This window comes from Gobio gobio (genome assembly GCF_949357685.1).
Source record: "Gobio gobio genome assembly, chromosome: 19".
Taxonomy (NCBI): domain Eukaryota; kingdom Metazoa; phylum Chordata; class Actinopteri; order Cypriniformes; family Gobionidae; genus Gobio; species Gobio gobio.
In genome coordinates, this window is record NC_137112.1 from 36,603,372 (window position 1) to 36,621,018 (window position 17,647).

General features: G+C 38.5%; 1 protein-coding gene across 2 annotated transcripts in view; it reads right to left on the minus strand.

Annotated features, from left to right (window-relative positions):
- Positions 1–17,647, minus strand: part of igsf21a (immunoglobin superfamily, member 21a) — a 351,578-nt gene that overhangs the window by 119,627 nt on the left and 214,304 nt on the right. For both annotated transcript variants that reach the window (XM_079844847.1, XM_079844848.1), the window contains exon 3: positions 2,681–2,802. In XM_079844847.1, coding sequence (XP_079700973.1) covers positions 2,681–2,802 — 122 coding nt within the window. The remainder of the gene's footprint in view (positions 1–2,680; positions 2,803–17,647) is intronic.

Here is a 17,647-nt window from a genome sequence, read left to right on the forward strand (position 1 = left end):
CGAGGTCAATACATGTGATCCCTACTGCTGTTTATAGTGTGACAGTCAATTTACTTCCTGCTGGGTAGGAGTGTTTGTTTCTGTGCGTGTGCACACAGCATACAGTGCACTGTCCCACTTTCCAGGCAAAGCAAGGAGGCAGTGAGGCCTTTTACCTGAAGAACTCTGATCGAGTTGGTACACACATGCAGATATCTGCGATGTAGAAAGTGCAGCTAGTCTTGCAGCAGGTTGAACACGTAATCAAAACCTTCCCTTTTCCCCTCTAATAGTTAGCTTTTGGTCTGACAAGAAACTTATGTTTTGGTGAGGAGCAGAGTATATATGACAAAGTATTTCTCAGGTTTGCTTTTGCTTTTCTGCCTGAAGCTGAGCCTCAGGTATCAGGGATGACTTGGGAAACACGTCTGTTCCTCAGTAAAGCAGATGTTCAGAAAGAGAAGGCCAAAGATGACGCTTCCTGAATAGGGAGCAGGAAAATTGCTACTGAGGGCCCAACGCTTGAAAAGCATGGCTAGGGGCTCAGTGGGAGAAAATATACAAGAACATACTGGATACAGAGGAAAAGTTTCTTAATCAGGTCACTGATTAAGATTTACTTACAAAGCGTAACTTCTTTAGGTCTTTATGGAAGCGACATACAGTACACGAAACCAAACCACTATTTGGAGTGCAACAGAATTAAATATTAGCATATATGAGAAGCAAATCTGAGATGATAATCCCACCCACACATTTGTCCAGTTGGTCTATTGTTAAAAAAGATCTGTGTGTCAAATGTTGATATAATTTTAACACGACAAGACATCTTAAAATATGTAACACTTATGATGCAAGACACTGAAAATACCATGAAACGCATCGACAAAGACGCTCTTCTGATGCACACATAAGAAAGTCAAAGATAATTCAGAAGGAAGCCAACAAATTGCTCTTTATATTAATGTTAAAGGTCCCATGGCATGAAATTTTCATTTTATGAGGTATTTCAACATTAATATGAGTTCCCCTAGCCTGAATATTGTCCCCAAGTGGATAGAAATGTTGATCGGTGTAAACCCGAGTTCTGGCTGTCTTTCTCTGCCTTTGAGAAAATGACAGGCCAGACGAGCCAATCCTGAAGTCTCCTGGTTTGACGTCCAAGCAGGAACGGTTACCTCCCTTTCCTCCGCCCAGAGAATCTGGCACGCCCATGCAAACGCTCGAGAGATCATGGGTTGTGAACGAGTGAATGCTGGCAGTTTCTCAGTGTTTGGATGTACAAATGAAAACAGAAGTCTTTTTTCAGTTCCTTCTGATCTGTGATCAGTGATTTCTTATGTGTAGCTAATTATTTATTATTCGTGCACACACTGCGGCTTCTCTCTCTCCCGACAGAACGGTGTTTTCGTGTTTTCTATCTTGTGAGTCAGTGTTTTTGTACGTCCTCGTCGCGTCTATCTGTTCTTAAATGTGCATACAGTCGGGAGTTTCTGCTTAACATCGGCAGAGCCACATCTTTAGAGATAAACCTCACGCACGCCGAAGCTCGGCCTTCAACATCCCCGACCCCCAGTACTGCATCTGGCCCACAGCGGAGGCACCAAACGCGGCGTGAGATTAAGCAGAAGGGGTTAGCCAGCTTTCCCCACAATAAACTGGATTACATTCGATTACTGCTGTTGTGTCTTTGTTTGCGCTGTGTAAGTTACTCAATGCGCGTCACTGACGCTTTTCATATGATTAGAACATATCTAGAAATAATGCTTTAATCAAACTTACTAACTCGTTCATCTCGACAGCTGTAATGGTACTTTGCATGTGTTACAAAGTTGGTAATAATGATGAAGACGGACTCGGCGTGACTGGGACTCGTGTTTATTCAGAACTCTCAGATACAAACACAATAAACTCGCGCTGACAGACAGACAGACAGCGCTCTCACAACTCAGTAGTTACTATAAATAACTTTGTTAGCAATCGCTCCGTCTCCGTGATGTCCGGTTCGCGAACGAATCATTCTTTTGAATCGGTTCTTTTTAGTGAACCGAACCAGTTCACCAAATCGGACTGAATCGTTCTAAACGGTTCGCGTCTCGAGTCAGCGCTGATCCATAATTTACTAAAGTTACTAACTTTCTGACATGAGTGACAGCCCCTCCGACTAGAAATAAACTAATAACCTGAAGTATATTCTAGTAACTACAACAGTTCACCCTGAACTGAGACATGAACTGATGAGAAGTGAACTCAGGTCCATCCGTCTCTCTGGCAGCAGCTCGTGCGTCGTAGACCTCGTTAAACCACGCCCCCTCCGCTCATTTCAAATGCAAAGATGTCAGCCAATCACAACAGTGGGCGTTTTTACTGAAGTCTCACAGCAGACACGCCTCTTGAAACAGGGCATTCAGCCAGAGGGCAAACAGCAGTATAGAAAAAATGCCTTTTATTTCTAAATTATGACATTTTATGATGTAAAAATCATACTAACAATATAAGTACACCTCAGGAAACACTATAAAATAATAGAAAAATGCCATGCCATGGGACCTTTAAAAGCCAATAGGAAATAAACAAGTCTAATGCGTTATGGCTCAGACAACATGCATCAACATTTTAAACAATGATTAATCTGTCACTGACAAAAGTGGTCAGATGACATAAATATTTGATTTTGTGAAAATCAATGAATGACTCTTACCGGACCGTCGATTGATACACCAGGTCTTCCCGTCTGCGGTAATCCTCCATATGGGAGTAATTGGTATTGAACATAGCATCGTACGTAAAAATCTTCTGCTTAATAGTGCCACCGTCAGTAACCTGTTAAGAAATAAGAATAAAACATTAATAAAAAGATGTGTCTTATAATGAAGTGGATATTCCATAGACCCCAATACATAAATAATGAGATGAGACAGTACAAGAGCTTGATGCCCACAGGCAAAGTTAGCTCTCACACTTTAAAACGATCCCATTGATCCGTTTAGAGTTATTATTGGTATATTATTTAAGAGCTTGTGAAGAGATGAATTTAAATGAGCTCTCGGAAACCTGCAGAGCGTGATGAAATCAGCGAGACACTTACATATATGGCATTAGGAATTTAGTGCACTATAAGGGAACGATCTAATGATGACTGACTTTTTTGCTGCATTTTGTTGGTCTGCGGCGCAGGAAAGGTAATGAAATGTGAAGAGATATTGCAAAGGTGAGGGATATTCGCTGCACCATTGGCTCATTTTGCGTCTTTTTCCCCTCCCTGACGTTCTTGGCAAATGATTGAGCGCCGCTCTTTTTGCGCTAATACCCACAGGGGAGAGAAAGTCGCTTAGCATTTGAATGACTGCGATTTCTCTTCAGAGCACAGAGCGAAGAAGGAGAAAGAGGGGTGACAGATTTTAATGGAAGTGTTAATGCCTGCTTTTGAAGCGGTGGAATTGTTGGCGGGACAGGTGTCTTTCTTTCGGCGAACACTTGAGATGCAATCTATGGCCTCTTAATCTGGTCCCCCGGCGCTGTAAATCAGTCCTAGGTGGATTTGCGATTGGTTTTCCTCTGTGTGGAGAACAACGGCGCCACGGGGACAATGTTAAATTGGTTTGATTTGAACAAACAATTCACGCTGCCCTCACAAATGAGTGTAGGACGGCCACAATAACCTCTAGTCCTCTAGAGATTCACACTAAATGCCTGCAGCCACTACAACACACAATGATTCATAATTGCTGGAATTCTCTTTTTTGAAAGGAATTATGGGCACAATGAATACAGGGGATAAACAATTCAAGCGTATATGATAATGCTTACATAATGCATCTCTAAAACTCACAATAACAGTGAGCTATTCCAGAGCAATTTCAGCATGATTTGATATATTTTTAATACACCTGAAACAAGAGTCCTTTTAAGCGTAAAATTGTTTGGGTTAAGAATATTTTCTAGCCCTTCCATCTCTTCCTCATAATCAGGGCTGGATTGGTAATTGGGCATATTGCACTGCATTTAAAGGTCCCATGGCATGAAATTTTCATTTTATGAGTTTTTTTTAACATTGATATGAGTTCCCCTAGACTGTATATGGTCCCCAAGTGGCTAGAAATTTTGATAGGTGTAAATCGAGTTCTGGCTGAGAAAATGAAAGCTCAGACGAGCCGATCTGGAATCTTCCCTGTTATGTCGTCATACAAGGAAAGGTTACCTCCCCTTCCTCTGCTTTGCCCGCCCAGAGAATTAGGAGAAAATGGATTCAGTTTATCAGTCGCGATGTCAGCACAGGCTTTACAAACAGACTTTTACCAAGTGGATTCGACATCACCGCCACAAACAGTGAGTAACAGTGTTCATTAATGCCTGATCTGTGATCAGTGATTTCTGATGTGTAGCTAATCATTCAAGTTCACGCTGACTTTCTTTTGAAATCGTTTAATACTGTTGTTTATGCATCAGTGAATCAAGCCAGTGACTAAACGATCAACTTCACATCATTTCTGTTAGTAGCATGAAACAAATCTGTTATTTAAATGATTAAACTAGAGAGCGATCAAAGAACACTCTTTATAATGTTCGGATCACACGTCGCGAGTGTATCTGCATCATGTCGATGTCGTGTTTGCTGTTAGTTGTGGTGAAAGCATTTTGTGAGAGAAAACGCGATGACGAGATCACTGCATTCACGCGATCAAAAGACTGTCTGTCTACTCAATGCTCATCACTGCAGTTGATCATGTGATGGAAATAGATCATAAAATAATGCTATAGTCAACACTTTGACGATTCGTTCATCTCGACGGCTGTGAGGGTAAAAAAAAAACGTAGTTTAGAGGGGTTCCACATGTTAGAAAGTTCGTAGAATAAGGAGGAAGACGACAAATCGCGTGACTGGGACTCGTGTTTATTCAGAACTCTCAGATACAAACAAAATAAACCCGCGCTCTCAACAACTTTCTCAGCAAGCTTTTTCCAGCTCTGCGTCTCTCTGGTCCACATGCGTCTCTCTCTCTCTCTCTCTGGCAGTACGTGCAGATCTCGCTAAACCACATCCCCTCCGCCACATAATTTAATACTCATTTCAAATGCAAAGATGTCAGCCAATCACAACAGTGGGCGTTTTCACTGAAGTCTCACAGCAGACACGCCCCTTGAAACAGAGCATTCAAGCCAGAGGGCTAATATCAGTATAGAAAAATGCTTTTTATTTCTAAATTATTACATTTTTTTGATGTAAAAACCATACTAACAATATAAGTACACCTCAGGAAACATTATAAAATAATAAAAAAAATTCATGCCATGAGACCTTTAATAGAAGAAATTTACTTTACGGCATCCTTGCTCAAAATCACTGTAAAAATGTACTGTAGAATTTACAGGAATTTAATGGCAAAAAAGTTGCCAATAACATCCTGTAAAAATGTTGTTAATTGCTGTAAAATTGATTACAGTATAATACTGCAAAGCAATTTTTGTTGTATGTGAAATACAGTAATTTGTAGCTCCCTTTCTAAAGGGAACTCGCACTGCATCCTAGAACGCATACGGGGAACGCCATATGCGTTCTAGGATGCAGTGTCTCATTCCCTGTTCACAGGGAACAGCGGTTACATACGTAACCTGAGACATTCCCTTTCGAAAGGGAACTCGCACTGCGTCCTAGAACGCATATGGCATTCCCTGTATGCGTTCTAGGAATTCTGCGAGTTCCCTGTTCTCAGGGAACAGAGGTTACATACGTAACCTGAGACGTATTTTTTACAGTAACATTGAATTAAACTTGTAGTTTATTTTTACAGCAATATTTTGTAATTTTACTAAAGTACAGTACACACAGAAAAAAATACTTTACTTTACAAGCTCGTAACAATTTGCACTAACACATTTTGAGTAAATTTCACTGCTACTGCTCTGTACTAACCTGTTGTTATCAAGTAAAATCTACTTACTATTGAACTTATCATTCATGAAGTAATTGAGTGGATATTAATACATTTAATTTAATTTCACATATAGAATGAAGTAAAAACGACTTAACTAAGTTAAGTAAATTTAACTTTTAAAACTTTTAACTCAAATAATATAACAAAGAATTCAACCATGATTTTAAAGTGCATGCTTTACTTGGAAACATCTAAGAAAATAATACAATAGATATTAGACACCATATCTTCATAATAGAAGTAATTAATGCGGCATATGAACACAGACTTGGTACACAATACGCGATGACGGTAACATTCGATAGATCGATTTGAGTATGAATGTGTCATTTTGAGTAGAAAATGAACTTCAGATGTCACAAAATCGCAAGTTACTAAACCTAACAATAAAATCAATGATAAAACAGTGTAAATACAGGTGGAAAACAGAAACAAAAAAAAATTGCCATGCCACAGTTTGTCAAGTGCATTTATATTACTAAAGTCCCTGTCCTAGTTTTATTTATCCATTTATTTTTCATTTAAGGCCTTTACCCTATAGCTAAAGCATTCACTGGGGAATTTGTGGGCCGCATGGGCTGGATTTGTCCAGGGCCGAATTTTAGCTCCAGTCCAGCCCTGCTCATAACGCAGAAACATCACGTTGATGTACCAGAAAAGTCGTAAAAATATTCTTTGCTGCAATGTACATTTTAAACACCAAAAAGAGAAAAAAAATTGTCATTAATGTACACACACTTCCAAAGGTATGTCCACATTGTCCACAACAAATATGATGACTATATAACTATATAAAAGTGCCCAATTTGTCAACCACTTGTGACACCACTTAGAAAGCATCCAAGGAACGCGTGATCATTACACTCAATGCATGAAGATCACTCTGACCATCTGGCTGTCTTGCAAGTATTCGACGATGCGGCTGGTCCCACTACATTTTGCTATAAGTTTACAGGGGAGTGGTGACATTGAAAGGTCGGTCGCTAAAAGCAAACCTATGTTTGATAGTTGTGTTTTCCCCTCAGGTTGATCCTGCTGCTTTTGTAGTTGACTCCAATAATGCTTTAAAAATGCTTTAAAAGGTGAGATGCAAGCAAGTTTCTGTCTGACATGTCTTAGAAAATGTGAAGTGCTCCCAGTAGCTGGATACAGATTCCTTTGGTGGTTTCAGAACTTGATTTAAATGGTTGCAGCATTGCTACAGCTTGCGACGCTTCTACCTGTATTTCTTCAAGTGTAATCCAGCAACCATTCTAAAGATTGATATGAAAAAAACATATTCTGCCATTCAATGTACAGCCATAACGTGAAATAACCTGTATCTTGTTTCATAAATCACAGTGAACTGCATTAGATAACCACAATGATAATGAGAAATAAAACATATATAAGCGTGTTTTTTTTTAACTGAAACTGCTTTTTTAACCCTAATGGAGACTGAATAAGAATAAAAATCTATAATTATGGAAAAATACAAGGTGAAGGGTTAGCTCTGTTTACATGCATTATGAAATGAGAGAGTGCTTGTGTTTATTCAAGCACATATGAACATATTTGATAAGCAGCGAGCGTATGCTAAAAACGGCGAGTACATGATGAGTTGGAGAGGCGGAGTAAAGGTTCTGACATTCTCTCTGATAAATAGAAACGCGAAATGGGCCTTTCGAAAAAATAGACACTGTCACCCACTTTGTCATCATGACAAGAGAAGAGGACAGTAATGAGAACATCAAGAGCATAGTAGGAAACACAAGGTGCCACTGTACAATGGAATTGAATAAATGGAAAATATGAAGTAAACAAATGAATGAGCATGATGGGAATTCTCTTCTCATATAGATGTTTGATAGAACATCCCAAGACACAGTTTCCTGTGGTCTTTCTCTGCTCACTATACTTCATAATACATTTTGTCTTCACATTCTTTCCAGAGATTTTCTATATTTTTTCTGTGGGTGTTTTTCACAATTTAAAGCATTAAGGCAAATATAAGTAGCTTTATTTTAGAACGTTATATGAATTCAATTAATCTATTTTCTATTTATGTCTTAAATAAGTAAGTAATTTCATTTACATTTTTTTGGATAACATCATGATAAAAAAAACAAAAACAAAAAAACAAGGCAAAATAAGGCTAAAAATTCTGATAATGTATAAAAAAGTATTTATACCTTTTTATTTAAACTACATTTATTTAAATATATTATCAAACTATGTATATATTTAAACATATCGTATATTATATAAAAAAGAAAATCTGGAAAAATATAAACAAAAAATCTAAATGCATTATCCTAATATATACTGTATGTATTGTGGATATATTGTCATTTGTTTTCCAAACATACATACATACATACATACATACATACATACAAGCACGCACACACACGCACAGTTTTTGTAGTCCATTTATTTAAAAATCTAAAGAATCTGAAATGCACTGTTGAAGAATGCCATGCATCGCTGTGGTGATGAAGGAAATGAGACATTCAGCTGGCATGGCACATATATGTGGGCCTATAATGAATTTACCTCCTAATCAAAATGGACCTGAACTCCCATGTGAAAGAATATCCATCATGGATGCCTGTCCGCCCTGTTGTCTTGACGACTACCTCTGCTATGAGAATGTGGAAAGAGACAGGAAACCAGATAAATGTGCTTTTATTAAGGAAAAAGGCCACATGGGGGAAACGCACATCCAGCTCAGGGTAGTTTATTGAATCTCTTCCACATATTACCACCAAGACACTGGAGTACAACAATGGCCACATACCATCTGGAGAGGAGGAAGAGGATCTGGGTGGATGAGAACCATCTCCGCCCTCTAAGTCTGTCTATGTGCAAACCTTGCTGCCCGTAACAGTAGGATACATTGAATCAGTGGTGCGCAGTGATGTTCTGAAATGAGGAGGCAAAGTCCTCACTGATTATTTTTTGTAAATTCATGTTCCAGTTCCACTTAATTTTGACACATTTTCCAGGTTAAATAAACATTACTTACAGAAAGAAAAAATATGTATATATTTTATGTATTTTTTATTATTATTTTCCATGTTAAATAAACATTACTTACAGTAAAAAAAAAAGAATTATATTATGTATTTTTTATTAACAATATAATTAATGTTATTAAAAAACAAGTATATTTCTCATCAAGGTAGATTTTACCATTTATTCCAAATTAATAACTATATAGAATGCAGTAACAAGATTCAGATTATATTTCAGATCTATATTTTATTTGTGAACTTATGCTCAGCTGATCTTTTTAAAAGTGAACTTATTTTCATCAAAATTAGGTAAACACTGGACTGATGGAAACACTGATAGTCACTGAAGTGGGTAGTAACGAAGTACATTTACTCCGTTACATTTACTTGAGCATTTTTTTCGAAAAAATTGTTCTTTTAAGAGTAGATTTACTTGAGGGTACTTTTACTTTAACTCTAATCAAAAAATAGCTTCCGGCAGATGGCCTACGCAAGTCGACTTAAGGCAAAAGAGTAATCCTTGATGTGATCTACACTACCAGTAAAAAGTTTGGAATCATTAAGATTTTTTAATGTTTTTAAAGAAGTCTTTTCTGCTCACCAAGGCTGCATTTATGTTATTAAAAGTACAAAATAAATCTGTAATATTGTGAAATATTATTAAAATGTAAAATAACAGTTTTCTGTTTGAATATATTTTAAAATGTAATTTATTCCTGAGATGCAAAGCTGAATCATTACTCCAATCTTCAGTGTCACATGAGCCTTCAGAAATGATTCTAATATGATGATCTGCTGCTCAAGAAACATTTATGATTATTATCAATGTTGGAAGCATTTTTTTTTAGGATTCTTTGATCTGGAATAGAACGATTTTTTAACATTGTACTACCGTTCATAAGTTTTGGGTCGGTAAGAATTCTTTTTTTTTTGGGGGGGGGGAAAGAACTTTAAAATCAGTCCACAGAGGGGCTTAATTTATCCCTATATTCTTCAACCTCATTGAGGTTTCAGACCACCAAGGAGCTCCAGAAAAACCTATTATATTTATTTTCACTTTATTTAAGTTAATGGGTGTGGCAAAAGTGCTTCAATTACATATAGGCATAACACCGTAACTTTTTATTTTGTGTGTATTTTTTTTTTTTTTACATGGTTATTGCTAATGACATACAGAGTAATTAATCTACTCTGTTTGCCCGGACAAGTTGAATCTACTTAAAAAATTGGAGCAAACTGGTTGCCCTAAAAATATGTTTTAGTAATGTGAACTAAAACGAGTACATTTAACTGAAAAATGTTTTAGTTTAAAAAATTCAGAACCTAGATAAAACTCCCCCTGCTGCTACTCTGATTTGCATTTGTGTAGCTCACAGCATGTTCATTTACATGATAAAGCGTCCCCTAGAATTAAGGGGAGGGGGGGTCATGGGGGGACAACTGCCAAGCAAGGCCCACGTCAATTTCCGTCAATTTACGGCAGTTTCGGTGTTGCCTGCAAATTGCCGTGCACAGTCATAAACCTGAAGTTTCACGGCAATCTACAGTGCCACATACTGACGAAAATCCCACTTTTCATGCAGTGTTAGAATCGAATTCTGAGGAAAAATGTCAGAACTGCAAGATGTAAACTCGCAAAAGTCGCAATTATCTTTTCAAATGTTTTATTCTGTGGCGGAATCATGCTTCCATATACTCTCAGAAAAAAAGGCACAAACACGGTCACTGGGGGGGGGGGTCACCTTTTCAAAAGGCACACCTTTGTACGTAAAGAGTGCATATTAGTCCCTCAAAGGTTAATATTGGTTCCAAAAGTGTACATATTAGTACCTAAATGGTACATATTAGAACCTTTTTGAAGGGTACCATCTCAGTGACAGCTTCTGTACCTTTTTTCTGAGAGTGTAGCCTCTCTTGCCTCCTTGTAGGAAATGCCCCTTCCTTAGACACCTTTCACGTTCAAACCAGCCTCAGATATCAGAAATCTACTCAAATTCATTGTATGACAAGCATGCCCGAGCTTCAATCAGTCAAATTTGATCACTGCCACATCACAGATGAGTGCATCCGAGCAGGCAAACAGGATCAAGAGAGGTTGGAGAGAGGTGCAACCTACAAGTGTATGAGCGAGTAAGGTGGAGGATCCCTACAGAGTGTAAACAATGCACGCCGTCTGCTGCGGTTCCACATGGAGGCCCTGGCCTTCTCCCTACCTTCACTCAGCTCACTTCAGCAGAGTGGCACCCCATCCCTCGGGCCTAACTGAGCTGCGGTTATTTATAGAGCACTCCTGAATCACTTTTTGCTGCCTGAGGATACGCACAGACACATACACACTCACACACTCAATGGCTTAATCCGATCGTGACCTTAGATCACTGCCACAGTCGCACTGAAAATGAGGCTTCAGGTAGAAGCAGCCCTTGTCTATATTTCTACATACTGTATGGACACCAATTAACTTTGGCTTCAGACTGATCAACAGATCAGACTGAACTCAAACAAATAGATAAATAAATAGTATTTTTTTCTTTGAAAAAAATTTATGCTTAATTTAATATTATCTAAAACTATGAAAAAAGGCATAAAAATACATTAAAAAAATCACCACACGTTTGAATGGTAGTGTATATGTACATAGAAATAAATTGTATGTTTGTATTGTCTTTTTTTTCCTTCACTATTTGGCATTTCAGGAGACACCCACTGCTGTCATCCTTTCAGATGTGGTCAAAAACTCTCTGGCATCGTTATTTTTTTATTCTTCTATTCCCTCCTCCGCCTATCACTTAACAGGAGTTTTGTCTCGCTCTACGACCACCCATATTCTGAGCCATTATTTCATAACCTGAGAAAGGTTGACAGGCCTAATATTAGCGATTTGACAGCAAAATAGCTACCCGCAAAGCACACACTTATGTCATACATGCCAATAATGTGACGGACAACTATTTATCGGCTCAAACAGCACATATCAATACACTTGCTCTCAACTTGTGTCTTCTGAAGATTTAAGGTGGTCACTATGGATATAGAATGTGTCGCTCTCTTGAAAATGCATGAAGTGTATTCAGCACTCTAAACAAACATAGCCATGGGGTGCACAGCCCCTATATACAATATTTACAGCCACACTCCTGTGTCTTCCTTTATATGTGCTCAAATATTGCGTGCCCAGCAGTTAATCTAGTTCTGTGTGCAAAGTATACAAACCCGGCAAAAACACGCTGTCTTACCCTGGGCAAGAAAGCTTTTGTAAACAACTTTTATTTGCCATCGACCTGCTTTCATCTTGTGAATGGTGACCAGACTACATAGAAACTAGCGCTAACAGGTGTGTAAAATGAAGGATCATTTTAGCCCAACGTGTGGAACATGGCTCTAACAAGACCAATGTCATGTGTGTGAATCCCAGGGAACACAATGGGAAAAAATCAAGAAAAAGAAGAAGAAAAGATTTCCTTCTCAGTAGGGGGGTTGGTCAGTTTACAAAATCAATACTTTTATTCACCAAGGATGCATTAAATGTGACAGTATCTTTACTCTTTACTGTTTTATTGAATTTTCTATTCATCAAAAAATCCAGTTTTTTTTTTATTATCATGGTTTCCACAAAATTGTAATTCCATATTTAAAGGGTTAGTTCACCCAAAAATGAAAATTCTGTCATTAATTACTCACCCTCATGTCGTTGGACACCTGTAAGACCTCCGTTCATATTCGGAACACAAATGAAGATATTTTAGTTGAAAGCTGATGGCTGAGAAAGGCTTCAGATAGGCCTCCATTGGCATTCAGTACATTGACACTTCCAAGATCCATGAAAGGCACTTAAAACGTCGTTACAAAGTCTATCTCACCACAGTGGCTCTACAATAATTTTACGATGCAACGACAATAGTTTTTGTGCGCAAAAAAAAATCAAAATAACACCTTTATCCAACTTGTTCTCGACTTCCGTGTGTGCCTCCACGACGCATGCGCGAGAATATGACGTAGCGCCGGCGTTCGGGAATCCATGAAATACACACTTAAGCCCCATTTTGAGCACTACGCCGAGACCTAAAGCACGATCAATGTAGAATCCAACAGCTTAGACATGCGCGTCTTCCTCTGCTCGTAAACAAATCGCTTCTGGGTCATATGTCCGAACGCCGGATCTGCGTCATGTTCTCGCGCATGCGTCGTGGAGGTGGAGTAATTAATGACAGAATTTTCATTTTTGGGTGAACTAACCCTTTAAAACTTTCGAAGTATACTGTAGCTTCTGCCAGATCGCCTTCCGTATTAAACTTACGGAAAAAGCATTACTGGCATGACGTTGGACGTAGCATAAGCGTTTTGAACTGGAAAAGGCATTACACTTTCTTTGTAAATTGAATACAGAAGGCGATCTGGCGGAAGCTAGATGTTTACAACCCGTTCTCACTCCCAAGGCGTCAAAATCCGAAGCATGGTCAAGTGCTTTCCGCGTTACAATAAAGACACTAAAGGCTCCCCTAGGCGTCACTAAATTGACGCACTGAGTGCTCCATTCATTTCAATGAGAATTTTATTATTACAATTTTATTTACGCTATATAGACACGGTTTAACATGTTACCCAACCCCATTCCATCCCTAAACCTACCATTTGTGTGGTATATAAAACACAGATTGATTGATTTGTGTGAAGGAAATCCCCAAAAGCGATCAGCGCCTCCATCCGCAGAAGAGCATGAACACATTCAATTTCAAATATTGCCGTCCGTTACGTCAGTTTTCATAGTGAAATTGCATTGGCTCTCGTGTGTCTCGTGAGCAATTGCATCATTACGTCAGCTCTGATTGTAAAATGTCAGTGGCTCTCGTGTGTCTTGTGACCGATAGCGTCATGCTAAAGAGTCGTGTGTATTATTTGAATGAAATATGAATGAGTGCGTTCACAGAGTGGTGGGATCATCATCTCAGCGATTAAAACATTAAGATCAACTCTGTTCTTACGTAAAGACATCGTGTGACTTCAGAAGACTTGGAATGCAACATGAGATAATACTTTTATACTGTTTTTGGGCAGTTTTTGCAATAAATACCTGTGACTGTACTTGTATTTGCCTGCATTTACGTTTGTTTTATATTGTTTAGAAGTGGGTAGGTTTAGGGTAGGAGTTGGGTTAGCTGCTCCAAAATATAAAAGTAACCTTAAAATATTAATAAAATCATGTCTGCTTTTACAAATTCAAAGAATAAAATGCGTCTTGATCTGACGCATTGGGTAAACAACTGAAATGAATGAAGCACCTAGCGCATCGATATAGTGACGCCTAGGGGAGCCTTCAGCGTCTTCGATGTGACGTGGAAAGCACTTGACCATGCTTCGGATTTTGACACCTTGGGAGTGAGAATGGGTTAATATTTAACATTATAAAGATTTAAAATATGGATATTTAAAATATGGATATCACTTCGCTTCAGAAGGCCTTTATTAATAACCCCCTGGAGCCGTGTGGATTACTTTTACTGTATAATGGATGGATGCACTTTTTGGGGCTTTAAATTTTGGGCTGACATTCACTGCCATTATAAAGCTTGGATTAGCCAGGAAATATTTATAATAACTCCAATTGTATTTGTCTTAAAGAAGAATGTCATATACACCTAGGATGGCTTGAGGGTGAGTAACTCCTCAGGTTATTTTCATTTTTGGGTGAACTATCCCTTTTAGCAGAACAACTGTTTTCAGCATTGACAATAATATGAAAATGTTTCTTGAGTACCAAATCAGCATATTAAAATGATTTCGGAAGGATCATGTGACTTTGAAGACTGGAATAAATAATATTTTAATTATATTTAACTATATTTCTGATCAAATATGCAGACCCTAAACTTTTGAAAGGTACTTTAAAAAACATTAAATAATCCCCCAAAAATATCAGAATGGAAGTTAAATATGTGAGTCACTCTGTATATTTTAAAATAATCTATTATTTTTAAGGTGCTAGTATACTGCACCACGTATTGCTGAAAAACAGCGATCAATGAGTTAATTTATTATTATTTTTGCAGTAAATTAACATGTTAAATCAACTCTTATGTAAATGTAAATCTACAGAGGCCGACTCATTAAAGGGTGATGTTTTACCAGAGCGTCATTGTTAAACTTTGCAGACTGGAAGACGGTGGAACTCTGGTTTAATAAGATTTATTGCAGTTCTTAGTACGAGCTGACGTGTTGATGAAATGCTAACAAAAAAGACGTGATCGGCGCATTGTGCTGATCTGAGTGTTATAGAACAGCTCATCTGCATGGAAATTGGTTTAATATTGTGCTCCCACAATGGGAACAATGGCCGCTCTGAAAGGAACACGAAACGGGACCGCTGTACCACTGGAAGTGTGGCCGTTTCCTCAACACCAGGGGCTCTTCATTCTAAACAACACACAAAATCTCATTCAAAGCTGCGCTGTAATAACTGTAACTAAATCCCAGCCTCCGGTGTTTCTCCAGTAGGTCCCTATGATATTTCCGCTATGTCTCCACAGGACGCAGCTGTGAGCTTAAACTGCTCTACCTGCTCACCTGGGAACCCATGGTGAGCCGAGGTCCCTGCTGAGCCGAGTACAGTGAGAGGCGTGCTGAATGAATTTCACGCTGCAAATGACAGATGTCTCCTCCCTCCTGGCAATGACACTGAAGGGATCTGCCTCTCTGCAGGGCTTTCGCAGATGCCATGGGGCGGGTTATCCAGTTAAACACAGACACACAGCCATCCCACCTCATGCGGCTGATAGGTGCCATTACATAAATCGCGTCTTCAAGGTGCAGCGCTGTCATGTGCATGTCTTGCATAAAAATATCTGTGACAGGATCTGTGCATTTTGTGTGTCACAACAAATACAACTACAGTAATGAGGCACACAAGCAGTCAAAAGTACACATTTCATATATTTATATATCTATTCAGGGCACCCACCTTGTTAACACTAGTCAAACAGGTCTCTGGATAGCTCGATATGTGCCTGATAAGGTAAAACCCAAAACCGTAATGAGGAAGTGATGTGTATGCATGAAAAAAAAAAGAACCCAAGATGGCCATTGGGGTGATAAATATTCCTCTGCCCCGATGTGAGTGTCACATGCTCTAGGCATGCTGTCACTCATTTCCATTCCAAGACCACCAGAGAGGACAGAGCAGTGATTGGATGAGGCATTCTCTGGCAGATTGGAACTCTGGGATTAAAACTCATGCTGCCAGACATGTTCCAGCTCCAGTTGAGCCCAAATCAGGGCAGAAGAGAACATCTGAATGGCTCTGGATACACAAGGTCAAGCCAAAGGTCAGATAGCGATCCCCCAAAAAAGTATTTGGACGGCTAAGCCACAGTTAAAAATGTATGAATGTCAATATATTATATGACAAAATATCAACCCAAGTGACAATTATTTGAAAGAAAGACAGCTTACAGCCACTTAAAATGGCTTTGGGACCAGCTGGTGAAAAGTAATGGCAAAAAAGTGTCCGATGAGTTTATTTGCAACTTTCTGCTTGTTTGGAGATGTCATTTGGTACAATATTGTGTGTATATGAAACTATACATAAATATACAGCATGACATCATATACACAGCACTTCATAGACTTCATTGAAACAGATATTTCTAGTTGTATAACACAAAACTGGCTCAGATAAAGCAATGTGAGGCTTCTCGTCTTCCAAAAATATACAGAAAAATAGGGTCCCATGACGTGGATTTTTTAATTATTTTTATAATGTTTCCTGGGGTGTACTTATATTGTTAGTATGGTTTTTACATCATAAAATGTCATAATTTAGAAATAAAAGGCATTTTCAATCCTGATTTTAGCCCTCTGGCTTGAATGCTGTGAGACTTCAGTGTTAAACGCCCACGGCTGTGATTGGCTGACATCTTTGCATTTGAAATGCGTATTACATGTGAAACCCCTCTCGAATACTTTAACTACACTTTTTTACTATTACAGCTGTCGAGATTAACGAATTGTGAAAATGATGATTATAGCATTATTTTTTAGATCTTTTCCCATCACATGAACGGCTGCAGTGATGAGCATTGAATAGACAGACAGTCTGTTGATCGCGTGAATGCAGTGAACTCATCATTACAGCGCTATTTCTCTCACAAAATGCTTTCACCACAACTAACAGCAAACACAACATCGATATTAATACAGTAAGAGCTCCGTTGTGCAGCATAACAGTGTCATTCATTATAACGGCAGGTTTGGGCAAGTGTGCAGATTTACTCGCGATATGTGATTGATAGCTTTGAGTATTATAAAGAGAGTGTTATTTGATCGCTCTCTGTAGATTAATCACAATTTAAATAACAGATTTTTGTTCATGCTACTAAGAGAAACAATCTGGAGTTGATCGTTTAGTCACTGGCTTGATTCACTGATGCATAACCAGTGTTAAACAATTTAGAAAGAAATTCTGTGTGAACTTGAATGATTAGCTACACATCAGAAATCACTGATCACAGATCAGGCATTAATGAACACTGTTACTTATGGTTTGTGGCAGTGCTGTCAAATCCATATCGTAAAAGTCTGTTTGTAAAGCCTGTGCTGACATTGCGACCGAAAAAATTAACTGAATCCATTTTCTCCAAATTCTCTGGACAGGCAAAGCAGAGAAAGGGGAGGTAACCTTTCCCCATATGACGACATATAGGTAAGATTCCAGATTGGCCCACCTGGGCTTTCGTTTCTCAA